Below are 26833 nucleotides of genomic sequence, written 5' to 3' on the forward strand. Positions count from 1 at the left end.
TTCGAAGTCTTTTAATAAGAGACTATTTGAACTTTTTACATAGGTATTACACATATGCACTCCGCTTAATCATAAACTCGGTAGCAACATACAAGTAGAACATAATAGGACTGGGTTTACGATCGATAAAGCTTAGCTTGTATAAAGTTTTATTAGGTACGTTATATTACTAGCCGCTATATAACTCTAGATATGAAGGCAACGTACGTAAATGTTGTCAAATACCGCGTTTTTACCGAAGATATATACATAAATCGTTTATTGTAAACTATATTGATGATATGCGTATGACAAAGATGTTGGAATCTAATTATTACTCTATTTTATTGGTGGTTTCTCAAGGCAGTGTTTTGGGTCCGCTGCCATACCGCTTCTATATAGAAATAATTAGCCTGATAGATGGATAGATAGATACTCTTTATTGTTTTCTCCAAAAGATTACAATAGTAAACTTATTATACATACAAACAATTACAAGAAATAATCACAATGCCTGCATATATGATAATCAGCCTGATGTAACTTAATAGCAAAGTATTTTGTTAGCTGACCTTTTCTCATTCCTGGCGATAAGTTAATATATTTGTATAGTAATTTTAAACAATTTAAATGATAGAACATTAAACACATGTCATCAGATTTTGCGACATTCATTTTGGTGGAGTTAAGAATAAAGTAAGATTATTAATGCTATAAATCTATCAATATAATTCTTTTTTAGACCGTGATCTATGATTATCTAAAGAATTATGCTCTATCTAGGTTTTAAAATATATTTGTATAATTAATAAATCCAAAGGAAAAGTGAAACAAGAAATATATATACCTATTCAAGAGTGTAAAATATATTGACGAATTACCATCAAACTATCTACTTAATTCGAAATAGATTATTTATTTTTCTCTGTAGCAAATGACGATCATTTGCAAAAATATTATAGTTTTGTTTTTTAATTGAAATTTACATAATATATATATGAAGGTCGACCTTAGCTCACACTTCTTAGTTTTATTTGTGTATCATTAAACAGTTAGTCGATACGCACACATGTTCAGAAAAATAATTGTCAACTGAAACCCTATAACAAATCCTGCTACTTTCGGTCGACACGGCCGTTTTGAGACATTGACATTTATTGCCTTAATTTATGAAGGTCGCCATGGCGGTTTCAGTTAATATTCCATACTCAAATCGAGCCCAACTACACATTTCTGTCTTGAGTTTACATATTGCTTCTAACTACTACCACGGTTGAAGAAATTGCATCAGTGCATGTGATTTTATCCTGATGTTTACAACGTCATTCCAACTACCATAACAGTTTGAATTAGAACATAAGAAAAGTAGTGTCTTAAGCAAATAATTCTTTGTAAGCTGCGGCTTTGCCCGCATTAATCAAGATCCTTAAACAAATTACAGATTATGGAATACCAAACTTTATTCAAAACTGTTCGGCCATTTAAGCATAACAAACATCCAAACATGTTGTAAACTTTCAGATTTATCTACACGAATGTCGTGTCATATAAAAGTTAAAATTCCATTAAGAAGGAACGTTCAAAATAAAATTTCTATAAATACTGGCTAAATTACCTCATTTTCATTCTAAGCTGATACGGTGGCCATGCCCTTCGAGTATCCTAGCTTTTGAAAACCAAAAGAATTAATCAGACGCTTAGACAATTTTCTTTAAGAAATTTTACGTTATATAATATGAGTTTAAAGTCTCAAGTTTGTATGGAATGATGAATGATATTATATTTGCAGTTAATTTAATAATTCATTAATAATCAGAAGTAATAATAGTTGATTTAACAGATAATTTAATTTGATAAACCTAAAAATACAATTTGTCAAGACTTTATGAACAAGAACAAAATTAACTCAAATTGTGTAGTTTTTCTACGCGTTTTAAACTTAAAAGCAAACTACCCAGAGCTTGCCATTATTATCTGTCTTATTTCACGTGTATTTCAAAGGTCTACATTTTGTGATTTGACATTCAGTTTTCGGAAATAGTCTAGACAATTCAATTTAATTGTAAATTAAGGTATTGTATGTAAAAGAGTAGATACGTTTTCCACTCAAGTTCAGTGTTACACGTTATCCTGTTCAGTTGGTTGCTGAATTGGCTTCAGATTCGTGGGCTGATTTTTCATAACGAACGAAGAATATTTTAACTTAAATATCTGGCGTTTTATTATTTATACATATATTCTTATACTTCTAATTATTTTTTTAAACAAAATAATCTAATAATTTGTTAATATCCTGTATTTTACGTTTGGACATGTTTAATAGATATTTGGGATATAACATCTTTAATATTCTATTCAATTTGACAAAGCATAAATCAATCAAATCTATTACATTATTAAAAAAATATATTAAAATAATATTTTATATCTATTTATGCACCACAATATTGAAGTAACAGCTAGCTTCCAATTTACATCAATCCTTGTACTGAAATAAAGGAAACTGTCACGTGTTCCGTCGGAAAATTTTGATATATCAAAAGGATCCCTAAGAACTAAGAACACTATCAAATGTCCTTATACCTATTAATAATTACATTACCCACGTGTTATTACTTAAGAAAGGTATATATGGTGGTAGTGAAATCACAAAAAAGGCTACAACATTTTTTAATATAAAATAGGTAGGTATATGGGATATTTCATACTAATATGGTATTCAATATATTGATTTTCCATTAAATTTCTAAATACTTAATTTACGTAAATAACCGCTGATGCAAAAAGTATTGATTTATAACTTTTACTTAAGTTAAACACACATGTTATGTTGACATCTCTCTGTCATCATTGTAATGATCAATCTTTAAAACTTTAAATGTATTTTTTATTAAAAAAAACCTCCTTTAATTTTATTTGTTCCTAGCTATTTAATGACAGCAGGATTTTAATTTACAATTTTGTACTAGCACTAGGAATTTCTTAAAGAAATTACATCAATTGTCTTTCAATTACGTTAAAACCGCTGAACCAATTTACGGACGGCATCTATAATACGGGTAACGCTATAAACTTGCACCCTTATTAACTAACCGCGATCACTCAGAGCTGTTGGTTTTTTAACATTGTTGACAATACTATTGGGTACCTACTATAGGTACTTACTGTTTCAAATAATTATATTTCAATTTAAAACTAATGAAACGCGCCGTATATAGGCACTCTCTCTCTCTCTCTCTCTCTATATATATATATATATATATATATATATATATATATATATATATATATATATATATATATATATATATATATATATATATATATATATATATATCTGTATGTTTAATAGACTGATTTAAAATATGGAATACCAACTTTTACCCGCAAATTCGTCCACATGATAAAGATATGTTCACCGACCGGAATAAAAAGCCTATATCTTTCTCTATACCAAATAGTACGCATATATAAAATTTCATTGTGATTGGTTAATGCCGTTAAGGTGCTAAGAGGTAACAAACAAACAAGCAAACTTCACTTTGAATCTTATATTTCTTCGGAAAAAGTGTTAAGTTTCCTTAATAGAGCACTTCCTTCTTAAATAAATACTTACTTAAATAAAAACTTAGATTACATTATGTATGAGACCTTAGATTTAAATAAATATTTAGTCTTACTTAAGATATATTAAAACATCTATATCTATATACGTATATTTATTTGTAGGATTAAATCTTAGATTATAAAATATAAAACATAATTTTATATATTCGTATGTTAGAACAAGATAGACAATACACTTCTTTACACAATACAAGCCCGAAGTATATTTTGCGGGAGTATGAACAAAACAAGTTCAAATTAATTTTATATTTTGAAGTTGAATTAATTTTAAGTGAATATAATTGCTTAAAATTAAGTATGCTATACCTAGACATAACATAAATTAGATAAATGAACTGCTAAATTGTACATGTTTCAAGTAATTACACTATAAATACTTATCACTTTAAATGCAATATTATAGAACCATCAGAATTATTCTGTACAAGAATTGGTAGAAAAAGATATCTAATTTAATCCAAATAAAATTCTTAATATTTACGAAAAGAAATAATAATTATAATAAATATGTACATGAATTTTTGCAACTTCAATTCCATATAAATTCAGATCTGTCACACGCACACGTTTACAAAACACGCATCCTAGTTTATTATCTTGTCTCGTTTTTGTGATTGCTTTGCCAGTATGTCAGTCAGTACGTAGCATGTACTGCGTGTATGGTTTAAACAAACAAAAGCATCTTTGATAAACAAATCCGCTTTGTTCGAAATAAAAAAAAAATACAAAACATTTACAATAACTCATCTTTCCAATGAGGATTTTTATTCATGCCGTAAAAGGATATTTACACTATGAGTTTTTGTTACAGAACAATAGAAGTCATTGACAGGTAATAAGTACTTGGTTATTTTTAAGTATTTAGTAAAAAGGTTCGTTATAAATCTGTTGGTACGATTTTTAGATTTATTTATTCACAATTTATTCGTAATTGGAAACTTGGCAACTCATTAACTAAAATAAATTCTCAATCACACAATAATTATTGGAATATGATAAGTATATTAATTTTATAATAGTAATAATTTGCCAATATCAACCAATCAAATTAAATTTTAACTATGACTTCTAGATTGCCGTGTGGTCCCGGCATAGGATGGGCCACCCCTTCCTTTCCCATGGGTGCCGTAAGAGGCGATTAAGGGAACTTAAAGGTCGAGCGATGGGTAGCAGTGTCCCTCTTAAAACATCACCTAAGCCTAACTACGGTTGCCAATCCGCCTGCCAAGCATGGCAACTACTGGTAAAGTCCCCCATAGGGAAAGCCTATATTCAGCAGCGGAGAGTTAACGGCTGACATGACATGATGATCTAGATATAAATAAATTTATTTTTTTCGGAATGAAAGAAAACTTATTTAATTTTTGTGTAATATTTTGTTTGTAATTTACTAAATACCGATTTTAATTATGATAAAATTTGTTTAAACTAATACTGAAAAAAACCCACTCCAATAAAAATAAAATTGCCTATAAATCTCAAAATAAGTGCACAACACAATGTCTTTTTAAAAAATAAATAAAAATAAACAAACAAGTCTGATTCCCATTCTTAAAGTAGGGAAACCGTCGTAGATAGATCTACGATGATTTACTTTAAGAATGAGAACTTCGGTATGTGATCAACTGAAATTTTATGACAATTTAATTAAATACAAATTTACATCATTGTTATAATATTTATATAATAATATCTAAGTCAACTGTAAAACAATAGAAATAACCTATTAAGCTTAACTTCAGAAACAATGGAATAGTAATTATTTTTTTTTCTATCACAAAAAACACCGAATAAAAATCTTTAAAACTGGTTTTGATTTTTGCAAATAAAGCTCTTTCATACGTTACCCCAACTGAACTCGCAGCCCCAAGTAGGTACCCCATTTCAAGTGGGTACCCTTTTGTGAATTCGCTTACAAGGAGTTTTTTTTTTCTAAATGATTTTGAACTGATAGAATTAGTAGATATTGAAATATTATAGCACTATGTGAAGATATATATGCAATCGCTACATAAAAATCCTCTTTTACTTTTTTAGTACGGAACCTAACCACATACATATCGCCTAAGCTCGTCGTCGTTTGATATATGTGAAAAATTGTCTAGTAAAAAACTATAACACCAACATAGAAATATATCTTTTCAATTATTAAAAATAATCTATAAAATTGATGCACGATTAGTTATTAGACATAAAAATGCAATAGAATAGGGAACCGACTTCTTTTTAAAAACGATTAAAAATCAATATTAATTTTGTTATATCCAATATATACCTACTCAGGACCGTTCTTTATGGTAGTTTATGGAGGAGGCCTATGTTCATCATTGGACGAATAATGGCAGAGATGATGATGATGATAATAATAAAATTAAAATAGATTTTTATTGTGGCTATTTGTGGTTCTATCAATAAAGGTAGAATGTGGTAACAATATTATCCAACTTGACACTGGCTCCTTTATTCTGTTTCCAATCTCAAAGAATGTACATTGTAAGTTAATATAGATTTACCAACTAATTTCTAAATACATTTACGGTTCACTACTTATAGATTTAATTTAGTTTGAAAAGAAATGTACTAAATAAAATTACAAGTGCTTATTTTCTGCATTTTACCAACCATAAAACGAAATCGTTCTACCGCAGCCAAGAAATAGATCGAAACCTCTCATTGTCTTTAGAAACAGAATTGTTTCACATTTATCTAGGATCTCCTGTCTGTCAATATAGGTACAGAGAAATTATTAAAAGTAAAAGCTAGATTGTACTACATGCAATATCTCCAAATCTTGGATTTACAACTTTAGCCGAACGCAGCTATAAAGAATTAAAAATATAATATTGATCAAATCCTAGCTCTACATTTGAGAACTTTTAAAATATAATGTAAATAAAATATAATCATAAATATAGTATACAGGAAATCCTAGGTTCAGAAATTACACGTTCTAAATTGTTGAAAGTTTATAAGGAGATAAAAAGTAATCTTATCCATATAGTACGTAATTTGGTATAAATTTCATAGTATTTGGTTAAGCCGTTAAGGCGCTGCGGGGTAACAAACAATTTCTCTTTCACATTTAGGTATAATATTAGTAAAGGCAATATATTCAATCAACATTAAAAAGCTTCTTAATAGGACTCTATTTTTTTATATATATATATTTTAATATCTTTAAAACAAATAATTATGTAACGATTTTTAAAATTCTTTATCAATTACGTATTAATCCCATTCTTACTTCTCCAAGACAGAAATCAAAATGAATGAAATGAGAATAATTTATGTAAGTCATATTTTACTAAACTGCCTCACGAAAAATACAGTTTTAATATAAGCTACTGATTCTATACAATTTTCATAATGGAATGTTTACCTACATGTTATGCATACGTAACCGTAATTTTATTTATTTATTTATTAATACATATATATGTGTACATTGCGAATTAAATCCTAAAAGCATTCTCTCCCAGTCAACCATAGGGAAGTGTCAAAATACTCGAATACAGTACTAATAATTATTTATATACATACATTGTATACTAAAATTACATATATAAACGAATAAATAATAAATAACAAATGTATTTACACATATATAAAATATAATTTCATATTTAAGTATTATTTTAAAACATTAGATCGTTTTCCAATATATTTTGTTTATGCAAAATATGTAGAAATAGAGTTTTTGGTACTCGCAGTGTGTACCGGATAGGACCGGAACATTTAACTAGGTATCTAATGCATAGGTACTGGGGGGAAAGGGATTGTTAGTAATGGAGACTGAGAATCCCATTGCTAGCAATATACCTAACCAGGTCGACCTCCTCGCGGTTCCCCTTAGAAATTATCATGGTTAATTCCTGACAAATTCATCATGATGGGCTAACTGGCCTGTTTTCATTCTCATCTATCATCCTTCACTGGTGCACCGCCAGCGTATCCCGTTAGCGCAGGCGGAGTTTTCATCCATCAAAAAAAAATGCATAGGTACTGATCTATACCCATAATTGCTATGCTACACAGATTATAAAATTTAATACGCAGTATAATTAATGCTGACTATAGACAATTATTGTGCAACATATGTAATTCTAATGAAAAATAAATATAGCATTTTTTTCTACAATTTGTCAATCAGTAACAAACAACTCTATTATATGCACTTTGGATATTGTTAACTGATGTTACACTGTTGTCTGAAATATTAAAAAATAAATAGGTAGGTACTTACTTAAGAAAATCAATCAGCGTCTTAAAAAGAGCTAGAATAATTGTGGTAAATTAAAATTTTAAAGGTTTTTTTTTTATATTTTTGACTATTTTGTGTTACTATGGCACACGCACGAAAGAGAAAAGAAATATGTTACTTCTTTGATATATATTTTCCTTTTCCTATTTATTATATATTTTCCTTTTTTTGTATATGTATTCTTTAATCTCTTTTTGATCTAGGTCTGTTATAATTTGTGTGCTGTATGTAATGCAAATAAATTTATATAACTATATATCTAAGCGTGTAATACCTAAGTTTATATCTGCTTGCCTATAGATACGATGCTATAATAAATGTATCTTTGATATATGTATCTACAGGCAGGCAAGTTTTTTGCAAGGTAAGTAAAGATGGACGCTTTCGAAACACCAAACGAATATTCGAATAAAACAGAATTATAATACAATTATAGATTTATTTAACAACAGTACAACTAATAATACTCAATAATAATAACTTTGAAAGTGGTCAATTTGATTTGTTCGCTACAATTTCACAAGCAAACTGTAACGAGTTATACAGAAAACAACGACCTGGGATGCCCATAAGAAATGGCTATTTAAGTACTATATAACTAGCTCGACTACTTACCTATTGTATAAAAATCAGCTAAAAAAAAACTAGTTAAAAATAATATTACAACAAAATACATAAGTCTCGCTATTTTAAGTAGGTAGGTTAGGTAACTTTTATTTTAGAAGAAAATTAATTCTATACCTACGTATTTAAATACTTAACTGTCATGTATTTTTATATCTATATAAGTTATTATGTTTATACATATCTACCTACCTAAAGTGTTATACCTATTACATTATAGTACAGGTAATAATTTTTTTTTGATTCGCTATGAAATAGTCACGTAGTACCTACCTAGGTAGGATACACGGTAGTATGTATCTGTCCCATTTGGGACAAAGGAAATATTAGTGAACTATGAAAAAAAAATGTTTTCATTCTAGAATTTTTCATTCTGAATTTGTAACAAGATAAATACTTTTTATTGCTTTCTTTAAAATTATATCCTATTAAATAATAGATATCCCATGGCGGTGTGTAATGTCCAAAGGTATTTATTATTAATTATTAACGTGCATATAGATATAATTTTCCATTTTCATGTATAAATATTGTTAATCCCTTATTTATCTATTCTTGAATTACCTATGATAGAATGTATGTGTAATAAATAATGCTTTTTTAATAATTTTACATTTTTTTAACAAAGAAGTGGGACAAAATTGACATTTAAGAACACTCGAAAATCACAGCGGGAACCTTGTAAATGGCGTAATATTTAAGAATATTTTTATATATAGTTGTGTTTAAATATAATAACAAACAAAACAATAAAATAACCTCCATAGGTCGGCATCGTCAAGCACATTCACAGTTCAATCCAACCATAGACAAACTTAAAAGTTTTTTTTTAGGTTATGATCACAGGACACTAACTTTTACCAATGTGGTGTTGGTGGAAGGGGGCATGGGCCCCCCGTCCTGAGGCAAGGAAACCCGCCACTTCGGCACCTCTACACGGCACTGCACTTGACACAACGCGACGTTTTCGCGCGCCGTCACGAATATCGCTCTAACACGCGCGACTACTGAACGCGTACTGACGAAAAAGCTGTAGTTTTGAGATGAAGGCCCGAGAAGGAACGAGAGAGCCGTATAAAATAAAAGCAAGTTGAAACGAGATAGAAAGGGTAGCGTTCGAAACAGGCGTGGTCCAAGTATGTAGCCACTAGCGTTAAGGGGGTGGCGCCTGCGATGTAATTTTTTTCCATAGGTTTTTTTTCGTGCGTGTTTCTGTGCGGTAGTGGGATTTCATTTTGTGGGACACGTGCGGCGTTCGCAGTAAATTTAAATTGGCTTGCCGGTAGATCGGGTGGTAGCTGAACATAATTATAGAGCCTGGATTTTTCGGTTGCGTCTCTAGGCGAGCTGGGTGTCTTATTTTATGATTTTGGTTTGGTGCTGTGCTCGAGGATGTTTTGACTGGGGGCGTGAGCGAGTTATGTTTATGTAGACAGTTGCCCGCCTTCGAAACGTACGTTCTTTGCCTCCGTATCATTTCTTCATTTTGATTTAGATCTGTTTTTCTAAACATCTACATAAAAAGGTCTTTCTAAATGGCTGCATAATTTTTAGGAGCTGATAAAATCCCTACATCTATACATATACATTTAGTTAATGTATATATTCAAAAATATCAAGTGTCAGTGCTCGAATTCATTATTATTTTAAAGCTTTGTTTTCCACATTTACAAATAGATATTTTTTAAGGCCACTTAGATACCTATTTACCAATAATAGGTACTGAATATGGGTAATAATGGGTACACTGCCTCCTTTAAATGCCAGATATTAATATTTTACATTCAAATAACTTTTACTAAAAAATACCTAAGATTCAGAATTGAAATAATATTTTCATAAATTAATACCTATTACTTTATTCTACACATGTATGTAGGTAGTCTATTTCTAGGTGGGCACCTACCTAGTACCTAGATTAGATACTAGTAATAGCTACATAAGTAAATAATGTAACATAGATATTAGTCCTTCAAATTAAAGATAGACACAAATACTATCGATTATTATATACGATTTATTAACATAATTTTGTCCTACTGTAACTGGGACAAATTATGGGACAACTACCTGTAATACCTACACTCTGTTACATGGTATCTGGGTAAGATACACCCAAATAGATTGTATAAGGGGGAAAGGGATTGTTAGTAATACGGATAAATAGCCCCATTGCTACCTATATACCCAGACAAGTTGACCTCGCGGTTTCCCCTGGAAACCATCGTGCTTCCAACTGCTAACTGACCTGCCTATTTATCCTCACCAATCATCCTTTACTTGTGCCCCGCCAGCATACGAATAATTGTTACCCTTTAATTAATTAATACCTAGTATCGATACCGTAAAGGTAACAGTCCCATTTGCATCCTTCAGAAAAAATGGAAGGTGTATATATAGATAGTATGTATATAGAGCAATTTAATAATTCGTTTATTAGTTATACCATAGAAAAAGCTTCTTATTTAGGTACATGTGTGTATGGTTTGTGACAAAATTTGGTGTGATAAATGAAACAAATTAAAATTGTTCATCTGATGGAAAATGGTGAGAATGTAAACCTTACCTATTGACAATACCTAGACATTTACAATGCTATGAATATCAAGAAATACTCTTTTAAGTGCACCTGTGGCTCTATCATCCCTCATGCCTTTCCTTTATAATGGAGTCACCATCATATACCCTATTAAATACGCCTATGGCCCAATCAACCCCCATACCTTTCCCAAAGACTCTTAGACAATGTACATTGACTTAATTTTCATACTTTCATAGCCAGTAATTTCACTATATATATTTAAAAATAGTAACCAGTATGATTGAAAATTAATTTTTTTTAATATTGACAGATAATTGCCACATTGCCACACTTCGGTAAGCAAAAGTTAAGAACGCTCTTAAACCTTCTTCAGTACATACCTAACTGTCAGAATACTGGGGGGAAAGGGATTGTTAGTAATGGAGACTGAGAATCCTATTGCTAGCAATATACCCAACCAGGTCGACCTCCTCGCGGTTTCCTCTGGAAACTATCATGGTTAATTCCTGATGAATTCATTATGATGGGCTAACTAACCTGTTTTCATTCTCATCGATCACCCTTCACTGGTGCTCCGCCAGCATATCCCGTTAGCGCAGGCGGGGTTAACATATCATTTTCACCCATCAAAAAAAAACTGTCAGAATACTTTATCACGTAATTACGAGTAGAACATCTCGGGGAGAAGAGGTTGTTAGTACCTAATGCGGACTACCAATCCCGTTGATAACAATACATCCTGTGTTACCCCTAGAACCGTCGTGCTGTTTTCCAGATGAATTCAATACGATTGGCTAACTGGCTGACTTTACATTCTCACTAATCATCCATTAAAAAAAATACAATATCTCAAAATTAAATTGTAGATATATTCGTATTTACGTCAAAATACAATGAAGCTGGCACAATCAAATTGGATTAAAATCTATAAAAAAATAACAAAGAGAAAAAAGTTGACTCCTACGCGATCTCTAGAAGCCATCATTGTCAATTCCTGCTGGTCACTATGAGCCGACTGTCTTAATTTCATCTTTACCTATTATCACTCATATGCTAGCAGGATATCAATCCTGCTAGCATATGCCAACAGCGCAGGCGGAATAACCATCCCATTTTCGTCCCATAAATCTACGCAATTCCCCTTAGAAACCATCATGATTGAATTATAGTTGAATTCGTCACGATAGACAAACTGACCTGCTTCATCATCATCTATTATCCTTCACTGGTACCTCACTAGTGTATACCCATAACGCAGGTGGAATTAGGTACTGTTCCATTGTCATCCATTAAAAAAAAACACAGTCATAGATAAGTAGATACAGGACATATTAAGTACCTACCTCAATCTTTAACCATATTTTTATTAAGATTTTTTTTATTTAAGTTTCCTTGTCGGGACAACTAATTCCTGTATTCTCTTCCATCCAACTCTATTCCAGGCAATATCTTTGACCTCCTTATACGATGCATACTTATATTGAAATGTTACAAGAACTATATTATGTCTGTCTCTAATAGGCATATTTTTTCTACTATTTTTACTTCTTTTCTACTATTTATACTTCTTTTCTACTATTTTTACTTCTTTTCTACTATTGATAGATCAAAACCCTTTCCGCACTAAACCCTTTAGAAGATAGCACCGATACCTACTGCCTAAATAGCGGGGGGAAAGGGATTGTTAGTAATGGGATTTAACAGTCCCATTGCTAGCATATCAGGTCGACCTCTACGCGGTTCCCCCTGAAAACTATAGTGGTTAATTCTTGTTCAATTGGTCACTATGAGCCAACTGACCTGTCTTCATCCTCACCTGTCACCCTTCACTGGTACCCCGCTAGCGTATACCAATAGCGCAAGCGGCGTGAATTTACTGGGTACAGAGGAATAACACCCGAGTCCTCAGGAATGGCAACGCATGGAGGGTATCATGGGTGAAACAGTATACTCTGTTATGTCTATGGTACTGCTCATGTCTATAGGCGACGGTTACCACTTTCTAACAGCTGGGCAGTCAGCTCGTATGCCATTCTAAGTTGTATAAAAAAAAAAGTTTATGAGGATGTGTAACAAACTCAATAATGCTTAAACGGCTAAACAGTTTGAATGAAATTTGGCAAACGAGTAGATTGTATCCTAAATTAACACATAGGATAATTACGAGTGCGAAGGTGGAAACGGGTGGGCCGTGTCCACCAGAATTGTCTGGTGCCTATCACAGGGTTCGATCAAACTTCATAAATATATCTAAAAGTCCGGTCCCTTCTGGTAAAATAATATTAAATACATCAATGACTGTTACTAAAAGAGAACTCAACGAAAAAGTGGTCAAATTTGTTAAAATTAAACGTAATTAATACAACTTTATACTTGACTACCTTTTTGCCCGCTACCTCGTGCGTGTGAAATTTAGAAATAGGAAAACTAATGAAATACTATTTTAGACGGCGTATCAAGATAAAACATACACCAGATTGTGAAAACCGTATCCAATTTGTTGTAGTAGTTTTTGCGATGCCACAACAAACATACAGACAGACAAATTGACTAAAAATTAATGTTTTGACATTTATTTGTCTTATTAAGATCCACTGTATATTTTTTCTTAAATATCTGTCATTTATAAACATGGTCTATATACTATTTTATTATATTAGTAAAATAAGATTAGGTACATTTTTCTGTACGAATTTATTGGCACTGCCCTCTATCGTACTTAAAGATATGTAATGTATTCGAAGTAGCGCCATCTAGATTAAAATGGGTTGAAATTGTTTATTCTCAATTAATTCTTAGGCTTTGTAATAGAGGGCCTGAGGAAGTACAATATAATTATTTTTTTGTTATAATGCAGGTAAAACAATAATGTTGAAGATTATATGTAATTATTTCTAGTAAAAAGATAATTTTTAATACATGATAACTTCATAGATTATGTATAGTACCTACTACGAATAATTCTTAACTTACAATCACGGTACAGCAGATTATTATTATTATATCAACCGTTAACTGTTCACGGTTTTTTTTTATGGTTGAATATGGTATTGTAACCCCGTCTGCGCTAACGGGATATGCTGGCGGAACACCAGTGAAAGGTGATAGATGAGAATGAAAACAGGCCAGTTAGCCCATCATGATGAATTCATCAGGAATTAACCATGATAGTTTCCAGGGAGAACCGCGAGGAGGTCGACCTGGCTGGGTATATTGCTAGCAATGGAATTCTCAGTCTCCATTACTGACAATCCCTTTCCCCCCACTGTTCACTGTTGAACATAAGGACCTCCCCCATAAGGGAGGTTTTGCCAGTAATTGCCGCGCCTGGCAGACGAGTTGATACAACAGATAATATCGTAAAAATCTTGTTTTTATTCTAAAAGCTACGGATATTTATGCGTACAATATAAAAAAAATAGGTAAAAAGTACGCAAAATTTTAAACAACTGAATTAATTAAATAATTTAGTCTGAACTACCTATTTTATAGAGCTATATAAATAAAAATCAATTGCTGCATATTTTTTTATGGATGATAATGGAACGATAATCAATTTGGCTTTTTAATTTTTGTTGTATTTATAATTTAAAAAGGTCTGTATGAAAGAAAATGTTAGAAAAATACTACAAAAATATAAAAAAAAGATAGGGTTTAAATATATAAACATAAGTTACTCAATTAAATAAGAAATAGTTAGGAAATAGTTGACATTTAATTTTATTATATGGTCGTACTGTAAAGGGAGAATTGGTTTCATTTTCTTCAGCACAACCATGCGAAGACAGCGTGAGTTGCTTGTATTTAATAAAATAAAAATAACTTAGTAAATTTTGCGCCATCTCTTAATAATAGCATTGAACTGTGTATTTTTTACCAATATATGAAAATGATATAGTAACCTCGCCTGCGTTATCTGTATACACTGGCGGGGTACCAGTGAATAATGACAGATAAGGATGAAACCAGGTCAGGACCATCATGATGAAATTATCAGAAATTAATCACGATGGTTTCTAGAGGGGACCATGTGGAGGTTGACCTGTTACCTAGCAATGGGACCGTTAATCCCCATTACTAACGATACATGCAGGCGCTCATAGGTTATAATAACTGCTTACCATCAGGTGGGCCGTATACTTAAAAAGTCTATTTAAAAACCTTTTTAAATCTGTTTGTGCGAGAATATAAGTGGATTGTATATACAAGTTTTTTAAAAGATCCGAGAATGCGAAATTTTTTTTTTTTTACAACACGGGGCAAACGAGCATGCGGCTCACCTGATGGTAAGTGACTACCGCCGCCCATGGTCACCCACAACACCTACGGCATTGCAGGTGTGCTGCCGGCACCTTGTTTTAAAAGTACTACTAAACTACCTAGATTCAAACTTAGTTCAAATGACTTACCCTTTGATTAGCGAAAATTCCTTTTACTACATACTCAGATCACTCAGTTCCTTATAGCATGCTAAAGTTCCCTGAGATTACCTCGTAAATGTTATAAGAACTAAAGGTCTTGAATCTTGAATCCTCCTATAGACGTTTCAATCTTGAAAATGTCTTTTTAACGACACGAGAAATCATCTTTTGCGTAATTTATTAAATAAAACAAAATATTAAATTCTAAAATTAATGTCTCACAATTGTGAAATTAAATCTCTTACTTATTAAATATTTTTAAGGGCGACAACGACAAAACTGTTCTGTTTCTGTTTTTAAGAGCAGACACCAACCAACTTTTTTTTATCTTTCTACCTCCAATAAAACTTATTAATTGCCACATGCAAGAATAAAATTTTCTTATGAATTATAGAGAATGTTGCCATGCAATTATTACATCTAAAGTGAACACTGTTTAATATTAAATAAAACCAAACATTAATCAAAATACTTACAGTTTTATTCAACACACTTAGCCTTACAATCTATATATGTGTATAATAACTCTCAATACTATCACTGTTTGTTCTGCGATTTTTCTACAAAAGTTCAGTAGGCCTCTTATAAAAATAAGGTTATACCAACTTAATGATACGATTATCAGGCGCTCTCTAAACCCATCTCTTAACCGAATATTTTCATTATTTTTTTTTACAACACAGGGGACAAACGAGCATGCGGCTCACCTGATGGTAAGTGACTACCGCCGCCCATGGTCACCCACAACACCTACGGCATTGCAGGTGTGCTGCCGGCCTTTTAAAAAGGAATATGCTCTTTTCTTGAAGGTTATGTTGTCGTATCGGTTCGAAAATACTGTTGCTGGAAGTTGATTCCAAAGAATGGTTGTGCGTGGAAGAAAGTGCCTTGAAAAACGCACGGTGGAGGACCGCTACTCGTCCAAATGGTTGGGATGAAATTTTAGTTTATGGTGGGTTGTACGGTGGTGAAAATCAGCAGCAGGTATCAATCTGAACAATTCATCAGAGCACTCCCCATGATAAATTCGGTAGAAGATGCACAGAGATGCAACATCTCTACGCAGTTTCAGTGGGTCGAGCCGGACAGTAAGACGCCGATCGTCAACAATTCGAGCTGCCCGACTTTGAATACGGTCTAACGGAAGGAGTTGGTACTGTGGCGTTCCTGCCCACAGGTGAGAACAGTATTCCATATGTGGCCTCACTTGAGCTTTATACAGTTTCAGGCGGTTTTCTGGCGTGAAATACCGTCTCACCCTATTGAGCACCCCCAACTTTTTGGAAGCTATCTTAGCTTTTTCCTCCAGATGACCGCAAAACTGGACGTCGCTAGATATATCGACGCCAAGAATCCCCAGACTCGACTTATTATCAGATAATTTCGCAAAATTACGGTTTTAGGGACCATCGTAAACTAAAAACCAAATAATTTTAACCATAAGTTGTGTGTTCCACAAAAAAAACGCAACTTCAACTCAATATCAGTTATTCTGATTTAAAAATTAAATTACTAAACCGATTTTGATTAAATTTCTTTGGAACCAATCTATAAGAATATCCTTTTACATAAAAAAAATGAAATCGCTTTATAACTGACGGAGCTATGAGGTGACAAACATAAAGGAAATACAACCAAATTGGAAACTTCCTACTTTTTTAAGTCACTTTAAAATCTGTTAGAAAGTTAGTTCATATTGATCCTTAAACTAAAGATTTCGTTGGTTGATCAATTGGAAATTTTAATTTAGAGATAGGTTTAGAGAAATGACCTCTATTGCATATTCTTAAACTACATCCAAGTGCAATAAAGACATCTTCACTTATTCTCACCGTTTGATCAGTCTTTCGTTACTTTCATATCATATTTATAAAATCCACAAAATAATGCACACAGTTGATTTAATCTATAATACTTTATATAAAATTATATATGGCATTAAATTGCTCTAACTACTTCATTTGAGATTACACTCGTGAGTATATGTATGTGTTTTTTTTAATATCAATTCAAACTAACAATGTAAGTCTAATATGAAAGCGATACATTTCAATAGAAAGATGTTAAAAAAATTTTTTTTTCAATGGTATTTCACAGAACAGTACTATAAAATCATTTACCTGAGAGTACAATATATTTTATTGCCTACAATTTTATTGAAAAAAGTAGTTTTCGTCTTGAAACCATTTGTTAAAAAAAAAATAGGTCCTGTCACTACGTGAAGTTATTGCACGTAATTATTGCGTCCAAGATTTCAAGGAAAAATCACAAAAACCTCATACAATATAATACTTATTATTTACGGAACTCCTTAAATTCAGGAGGGCATCGTCTAATGGATAATTTTAGTTTGCGAGAACATTTTTAAAACTAAATACTGTTATTATTTCATTCTTGTCTAGTATAAAACTATTAACATCTATCACAGACATTAAATCAAACAATTAAACCTATGTTACGTGCCTTAACCTTCATACAGAAGTTTACCAACAACGACTTTCAAAATAACTGAATGACATTCAATATTTCTGTTTGACTGTACAGAAAGTGCTCTTCAAGTCGATTATAACGTTAATCATACGATAAGCTGCAATATAAATCCGAATGTACCACAAAATAACTTGTTATATCCATCTACAGCATATTTAACTCTAATTTCGTTCATCATCATCATCACCATATCGGCCAGTCCACTGCTGAACATAAGCCTCCGTCTTGAGAGATTTTGCCAGTAGTTGCCGCCAATTCCATTCGCTGACAATTAATTCTACTTCAAAACATACTCATTAATTCAGTTTATTTTGTTGAAACACCCATCAAATCCTTTTCGAGCTTATATTGTATACGTGAACATCCCTGTTTGTCTATGTCGCTCTAATATAAATGTTTACACTGCCTATCTGGACATTTTTAATCTAGAACTACTACAGAGTACGGAGGTTACGTCCAAGCCTGCTTATGCCCGCGGCGCTGCATGCGCGCAATCTCTGCGCACACGTCTCGCTCGCGGGCGCACGCGGCTCGTAGTTGCTGCTCGCGCGCGTGACGTTCCTCCAGCTGCTGCTGCTGTACGCGCAATCCGTTTAGCTGCGACTGCAACGCTGTCACCGTCGAGTATGCACTGTTTTTTAGCTGAAAAGATAATTAGAATTCACTATAAATATAACTACTTATGGGGTAACCTATACCAATAGCGCAGCCCGGGTAACCATTCCATTTTTATCCATTAAAAAGAAACTTGTAATAACAGGAAGAAAAGGATTTTTTAACAAAGTAGTATGTCATCAAGTCTACCGCCTCGCATGGTCTCCCATGGAAACCATCGTGAATTAATTCATCGCGATGGGCCAACTGGCATGACTTCTTCCTCACCCATTGGCATATTTAAGATTATTTTCCAGAAGAATGATGTAAAGTTTGTAACGATTAAACTCGACGTGTGTTTTCCAAAGCAAAATGTATTTTCTGATATTAGAAACCACTAGAATATCTAGGTATCATTACAAAAATGTAACTGACTACTGACCTGTGTCTCCCTTTCTTTAGCCTGAACCTCTTGGTGGAAAGAGTCCATTTGCTCCAATATTTTCTCACGCTCTAAAACATTGGCCTTCTGCCGCTGTCTGTTCGCTTCAATTTTCTCTTCGACCTGTCTCCGAAGAGTTGATAGCACTTCCTCCATGAGTATTGCACGGGCTTGACGTTCTTTGGCCCAGAGCTGAAGAAAAATAAATTGTTATTCATAAGACGCTTTTATTATTTACCAGAATACAAATTTATATGATTTTAACCTCAGAACCAAATGTATGTAATTATATAGAGACTATATACTAATGACTTAGTATTACATATTCTAAGTTTGTAATTTATATAAATCTATTAATTTATTAATATAGAAATGTCAACGATCAAATAAAAAGAATATTACTACTACTACTAATACTCATATGAGGGTGTCGCCCTCTAGTGTCAAGAGTTTTTAAATTACCTTTTTTCATTGTACAGAAAGACCTCTGAAGCGCTATACATTTATTTATGACTAGTTTTTACCAGTGACTTCGTACGTGTGTCTGATATATGTTTACTAACTGGGATAAAAGGTAGCCTATATGCTTCGTCATCCCATATAGTACGTATATATAAAATTTCATAGTGATTAGTTAAAACGCTATAAGATAATAAATAAATAAACTCATTTCACATTTATAATATTAGTAAGGATTACTACTGAAGTAGTTTACAAAATGTCAGCTTTACATGTTTTCGAAAGCACTAAAGTGACAGTTGAAACGCAAAATTTTGACTAAGCTTCTTTGGAATCTTAGTAAGCTGTCACCAGTGATATAAAAATGAAACATAAACCAATTTCAATATACTTACTTTATCTTGTTTCTCGTTGATCTGCCTAGCTTCACCGTCATACATCGCTTCTATGTTCTTTTGTCTCTGTCTCTCCCTCTCTCTGTACTCTTCTAACTCAGAGAGGGCCGCGTCGAGCACTCGCTTGTGATTAGCACATTTGTCTTGTTCATTTTCGTAGTCCTAAAATATGTAGAAAAGTGTTTAAATAAATAATAATTTTAATTGTTGCACTTTACTCGTGTTGTACAATAAATTCCATAATTAAAATAATTATTAACCGTACGTAGTAATTATAGAATGTATTCACAATTATTTCAAACATTTAATGTATACTGCCTTGGATGCAAAAAATATTTGACGCTAAATCCTCAAAATATTTTTCTCAAACATGCTTGGAAATGTAAGCATTATTTTGACAATCTTCTTTGAGATAAATCAAAATTGCCGTACTGGCCAGATATATGCGGGCAGCGGCCGGCAAAAGTTGTATGAAAATCCATATCTGTCGTGTTTTGCGACCAGATAAATTACTATGTAAACTCATATCTGTCCTATAATTTAAAAATAGAATGACCTTTTCCTTTGAAACATGGCTACCAAGGAGGTAATTAATAAAAGGTTTTATTTAAATTTCGAACTGACTTGCAAATAGTAAGCTGTTGAAAAAAAAAGAAACATTATGGCGCGTGAAAAATTACTATTGTTCGTTATTCGTCATTGAACTTAAAAAGTAAAATCATGTTTTTGATTTCCGCGCATTGTTTGAGAAAAATACTATACAAGCCTTGGCCACAACTAGGCATTGATGGATTCACGTGTGTGTGCCTCGGCCCACATTTGCACGTTCGTCCATCAATGCCTCAGTTGCTGGCCGCTGCAGTAATGTACTATAACTGAAATTAAAATTTTAATCATACGGGATGTCAGTGAAAAGATCGTAATGAAATCATTTTCTGTTCGACTTTGAAAGATTTCCAAACTGTAAATACCAAGAATTAATAAATAATAAATTAGGCGATCAATTAGCGCCATCTACAAACCTACGAACAGCTAGCCTGGTTCATAGGCGAAAGAAACAAATGTTTCTACTGACAAATATATGGCTATATTTAAAGTATGAACAGTGAAATATGGTAGCGTTATTACTGGATAGAGAGGCATCACATTAGACCTCAGGACTACCACCACATATAGTGGCAGTTCTTTATAATGTCTATAGTGCTCTTCGTGTCTAGGCAATAGTTATGACTTTCCATCAAGTTAGTTAATTTGACTATTCTCTATCATAAAAAAAGAAAGAGTTTTTACCTTTAAAACGGCCTTCTTCATTTTGTCCAACATTTCCAAATCTAACTCAATTTCCTTCAGAACGGAGAGGACTTTTCTCTTTAACTTATATTTATGGAGACCCATATTAATGATAGTCGCTTCTCTCTCCGCCCTCAATCTCGCCAGTTCTCTCTCTCGTTCGCTCGATATGAACTTCAGCTCGTCAAGTACAAGTTTCTCTTTTTCTTCCATTATTCGCAATTTTTTTACAGCTGTTTCTTTTTCGCTTAATTCTGCAATTTGTCCTTCAAGGCTTTCACGGAGTTCCTAATGTAAAAAAATTGTAATTTAGTGTTCTATTAGGTATACTATTATATGTTTTTTAATATCACAAAGATGGCAAACAAGCATCTGATGGTTTACTAGTTTTGACCCGCAACTCTGTCTGGGTGATCGGGAGAGAAAGTATTCTATATGGATTTATAATAGATCTATATACCTAGATTTATAAAAAAAATAGACCTGAATATATCAGAGCTAAATATCTAAGTAGAGGCTTGTAGTTAATATAGATATGTACAGACTACTGACAGTAACTTCAAATTTTTTATATCAAACCTTCATTTTTAACTCTTTCTCTTTTAGCCTCTCTTCTTCGACTTGTATCTGTCGTCGAAGCGCCTCGTCGCGTTCCTGCAAAATTTTTCGTGCTTCCTCCTCTTCTTTCTTCTTCTGCATTTCTTTTTCTACTATTTGTTCCATCCTGAGAAGTAAACAAAATGTATCATTGTATTCAAGATTATGTAAAATAAACAAGTATTTTGTTATTTTATTTCAAGTTAAAAATGTTGCTTTTAAGACAGATAGGAAACATTAGCAAACATTACCACAGAGGATGTAATCACTACATTATTTAGCCTAATTCAAATAAATAAACCTATTTTAGTCACGGAAGTTGTAGTATTTCGTCTCTTAATGTTCCGATATGGTAGACCATATTGCTTAGAAAATTTTCAATAAAACATAAGATTTCATTTTAAACCCCCTCCCCTAACACTTAACCCTACTATTTTATTGCTAATGGAAGTGCTTTTAACTTTTATGGCTATATTCTGAAATATAGCTATGAAAAACTGAAATAAGTATACTTCTATTTTCCCCCTAGGGAAAAATATTTTCTGCAATATCTATAAATTACAATCAATGACATTTCGCATACCTCCTCTCCTTCATTGAATTCAATTAACAGACATACTCCTGTTTTAACTATATGCAAAGACATGTTTAATAGTACATAAAGTGCTTTTTTAATGGGCCATAAAATCTTCTTCTTCATCTTAAATACGCCAATGCCTATATATTTTATTATTGTTATTATATTAGTCGGTATTTGTCCACTGCTGAACATAAGCCTCCGCATATTGGGGAATTTTAACAGTAGTTGCCACACTTGGCGGGTGGGTTGGCAACCGCAGTTAAGCCTTTAGTGATGTTTTAAAACGGACGCTGCTGCCCATACCTCGCCCTTCTTAGTCACCTCTTACAACACCTTCGAGAAAGAAAGAAATGGCTCATTCTATGCCCGAACTGCTTGGCAAATGCCTATATAGACCAGTGTCACTCTCTCCTGTTATATGTGTACTTTTAAGTTTGTGTATGTATTTGTTTATGTATATACATATATATGTATATATCTTTGTATATATTTGTTTATATATAATAGTACTAATATAATATTGCGCCACCTACCCTTTTTCTTTCTTTTCTCAATGTTCTCTACCCAAAGGTTGTCTGGAAGAGATTGCTTAGCGATAAGGCCGTCTTTTGTATCATTTCTTATTACAGTTAAATGTGTTTACTATTTTATAAATGGTGCAATAAAGTGTACATAAATAAATATAGATGTTACAATACACAATTATACTTTACCTTGCAAGTAATAACAATATATAATACTTACCAAGCTGACTTCAATTTTCCATTAGCAATATACGAGCTGGCCGCTCGGAGTTCCGGTTGCCGCAAGCGCCACGCATGGTGAAGCTTCAGTTCCGCTTCTTGTCTTCGAAGCTGTTCCTCCTTCTCTATAATACCCTGGTTTATTTCTTGCAGCGTAGACGTCGGCACTTTGTTCAAATATGACCTGGAATTTTATTTTAATTCAGTTATATCTAAGCATCTTCAAATGAAAGAAGGAATTTCGTCTGTCGAAGATTATTGTATCACTATTAAAGTAATCATATTTTTTATATTTTTTATTTTCCAGTATCGTTAAATTGATTGCAAGGAAAAATCTACCATAAATAACCTTTGAAAATGCCTTAAGGACCCAGGTATTTATTTCATCACCTTTTTTTAAAAAGAGTACAAGAGTACAAGAGTTTTTTTAATAATATCAATATTAAAAATGCTGTTTTTTTTTAAAACAAAATCCTACCTTGACATCCCTCGAGCCCCTCCCCCAAGGCTAGCACTAAATATAAAGAAATAAAATCCCTAACCAAGCTGGCTGGCAGCAGTCCAATACCATGGAATTTTTGTGAGGGTAAAAGGAATTAATAATAATGGGGACTAAAATCTCCATTACTAACAATAGAACAGATCGACCCCCACGGGTTACCACTGAAAACTATCACAATTCCAAGTGAATTCGTGACGAATTCACGATGGTATAACTAACTTGCCTTTTTATTCTCACCTTTCACTTATGCCCTGTCAACATATACCGTTAGCACGGGCAGAGGTTGCCATTCCATTATCCCCCATTGAAGAAGTCTTTGTCCAGCAGTATGTATACATTAAAACGGTATATGCATACATTAAGCCAATTGTGTGATGACAGTAAACACCAAATATATTAGGGGGATGGGGTTGTTCACACACACACACAGTTCCCCCTGAAAACTATCGTGGTTAATTCTTATGGAATTCATAACAATGGGCCAACTGACCTATTTCATTGTCACCAGTCATCCCTCACTGGTGCCCCACCAGTATATACGAATACCGCAAGCGGGGTTACTATTCCATTATAACCCATTAAAACAAACACCATATTATATGCATATCTAGCAAATGGATGGACATCAATTTTGTGCTTTGTGTTTTTAAATATCTCAAAACAAGGACAAGAACAAAAGCAGCACAAATTCTCCACTGCTTTTAGTAAATAAATATTTAAACTAAGACTGAAATAAATACATACCCATTTTTGTAATATTTAGGCTGTGATGCTAATGTCTTCAGTTCCTGCTGGTACTGCATATTCTCTTGAAATAACATTAACTCTAGTTTTTTTCGACGTTCCTCTAAATGTCTGTAAATGACGGGAAAAAATATCTGTTATAAACATTTATTTCAAAAGTTATAAATTATATTAATAATAATTTTTAAAACATGCAACATTTAATGTTTTCGACACAATATAAATGACATCAAAATGAATTAAAAGAAAGTAAAAATATATTTATTGTTAGCGGTAGATTAAAAAAAATGTAATGACTATTCAAAAGTGCTTCAATGTAAGTTTATTTGAATAAATGATTTTCTATTCTATTCTATTCTGTTATGATCGTGTTCTGTATGAGACAAAACAAAATTGTACAGAAAGACCGACAGAAAGACTTGAAAATGGATTTTTATATTTTTCCACAGTGCTTTTTAGAAAATGGCATTATATTTCTATTCTACTTACGCAGCTCGAATTTTTCTTTGACTGAGCATTTCAGCCTCTTTGTTGGCTTTCTCATAGTATCCTTCTGTGGTCCATTGTTCATGATGGCGAGATTTGTTTGTATTAGCTTCAAAATAATTGGCCACCTGATGAAACATAATATATTCTATATCACATAAATATAAGCAGAATTAGATTTTATTTATTAAAAACTCAAGATCTAATCTTAATTATATATTATCTACATATAGTTGTTGAAGTTTTAAATTCACATAAGTAATTTTTTTTCACCTGAACTAAAATCTTGATTTTAATGTAAATTTCTCCATATTAAGTCTTATTTTTACAATTTAATACAACATAAATATTTCATTAAATTTTATTGCTCTTCTCTAAAATTGACTGTCAAAGTTAAAACTTCAATAACAATAATCATCATCATCATCATATCAGTCATTATCGGTCCACTACTGAACATAAGTTTCCCCCATAGACTGCCATAAGGTATGGTCCTGAGCCATTTCAGGTTGTCACTCTATCTAGTAGGGATCGTCCTACACTGCATTTGACCATACAGAGTCGCCACTCAAGAACCCTTCTTTCCCATCTGTTGTCAATTCATCAAGTTATGTGATCAGCCCGTTGCCATTTCAGCTTGCTTATCCTTTGGTTATTTTGTGGATATCTTCATTTCGGATTCTATCATGTAAAAAAACTCCAAGCAATAGACCTCTCCATAGCTTGCTGAGTAATTTAAATGTTTTGCATATGGGCAACTGTGTAGGACCATGTTTCAGTTTCACAGATCATCACTGGTAACATACACTGATTAGAGATCTTTGTTTTCAAACTTTAAGGTATTTTGAATTTTTAATAACACACATTCGAAAATGTTGTCATTCAAACAAAAACTCACAATAATCATTTACAATAATTCAGTTACAAGCTTTTTAATAAAAAAAATAATTGTACAATGTCTATCCAATCATAACTTGAGAATAATTAGGTTGAAGTAGTTATTTTTTTATTTTTTATTCTTAGATGAATTTTATAGGTAAAAAAAATAATTAAGATATGACATCTGTGAGGTATAATAATCATTAATTAGTAATTAATTATTAATATACATTACCTTTTTTAATTCCTCTGCACGACGAAGTTCGTTGTCTCGACGCTGAGCAGCAAGGGCTTGAAGTTGCCATTGAGGGCGGGAGCGAGACATTATTTACACCAAAGAGTATTGCTAATTATGTATCTATTAAATAAATTCAAACATAAATAGAGTATATATTTTTTACTAAATTTAATAGACTTATGTGCAAAGTGAAGAGTATGTCTAGATGTTATACAATTCACAATGTTCATACAAAATTAATAAAATCTTTCTTCTTATTTCCAAACTGACTCACTAAGCAACCACACAGCACATTTCAGACCTTAAATACTACAATATGACTCACTTTGTGAGATCAATAAGTCTTTTGGTTCAACGTACAAAGACTATGTAGTAAAGATTGAGCCAATTTAGTTACATTGCAAGCCGAGTAGGCGTTTGATATCGTCCGTAATTGAAACATGTGAGGTCAAGCATTAGATTCAGTCCATACTCGGTAACAATTTACTTCCTATTTAGACCATGATCACGCGATTTCAAATGAAACGTGCAAATGCCCGATATGAACGAAACGAATACCTACATTGCGACAAATCAAAACAAAATACGTCAAAACGGTAACGTGACAGTGACAGTTGCTAAGCAACGGCGCTACAGACGCTATAAACATCATAGTGCGTTTTGTTTCATCATATAAAAAAATTTCTACTTTTTTGTTTTTGACCTTTTTAATAGTTAAATAATTTTTTTTTTACTTTGCTCAGAGCAATTAAATACTACATAATTATTGTATAGAAATTTATTATTGTAATATATCCATAAGACAATGATACAGCGATGGTGTTTTGTCTTATAGTGTTAATAAATCCACCTTAGGTGAATTATGTCATGCTGTAAGCATAAATACACATACTCAGGGGGAAAAAAGGATTGTTAGTAATGGAGACTAAGAATTCTATTG

At 32.4% G+C, this 26833-nt stretch overlaps 2 protein-coding genes across 2 annotated transcripts in view; both read right to left on the reverse strand.

The window, feature by feature from the left end:
- Positions 1-9526, reverse strand: part of LOC113522697 (LIM/homeobox protein Lhx1) — a 91726-nt gene extending 82200 nt beyond the window's left edge. Inside the window, exon 1 of the mRNA XM_052896076.1 lies at positions 9251-9526. Within this exon, the coding sequence (XP_052752036.1) occupies positions 9251-9278 (28 nt within the window). The 5' untranslated portion in view covers positions 9279-9526. The remainder of the gene's footprint in view (positions 1-9250) is intronic.
- Positions 9527-15913: 6387 nt separating this feature from the next.
- LOC113514741 (trichoplein keratin filament-binding protein) lies at positions 15914-26449 on the reverse strand. The gene is made up of 9 exons (XM_052896050.1): positions 25891-26449; positions 24780-24904; positions 24291-24401; positions 23046-23228; positions 21704-21848; positions 21125-21412; positions 19835-19996; positions 18981-19172; positions 15914-18586 (listed from the first exon to the last, which is right to left on the reverse strand). The coding sequence occupies exons 1-9, from the start codon at positions 25978-25980 to the stop codon at positions 18395-18397; spliced, it is 1488 nt and encodes a 495-aa protein (XP_052752010.1). The 5' UTR covers positions 25981-26449; the 3' UTR covers positions 15914-18394.
- Between the last annotated feature and the right edge of the window lie 384 nt (positions 26450-26833).

The sequence above is a fragment of the Galleria mellonella genome, unplaced genomic scaffold, assembly GCF_026898425.1.
Source record: "Galleria mellonella isolate WM207_F2 unplaced genomic scaffold, CSIRO_AGI_GalMel_v1 utg312, whole genome shotgun sequence".
Lineage (NCBI taxonomy): Eukaryota > Metazoa > Arthropoda > Insecta > Lepidoptera > Pyralidae > Galleria > Galleria mellonella.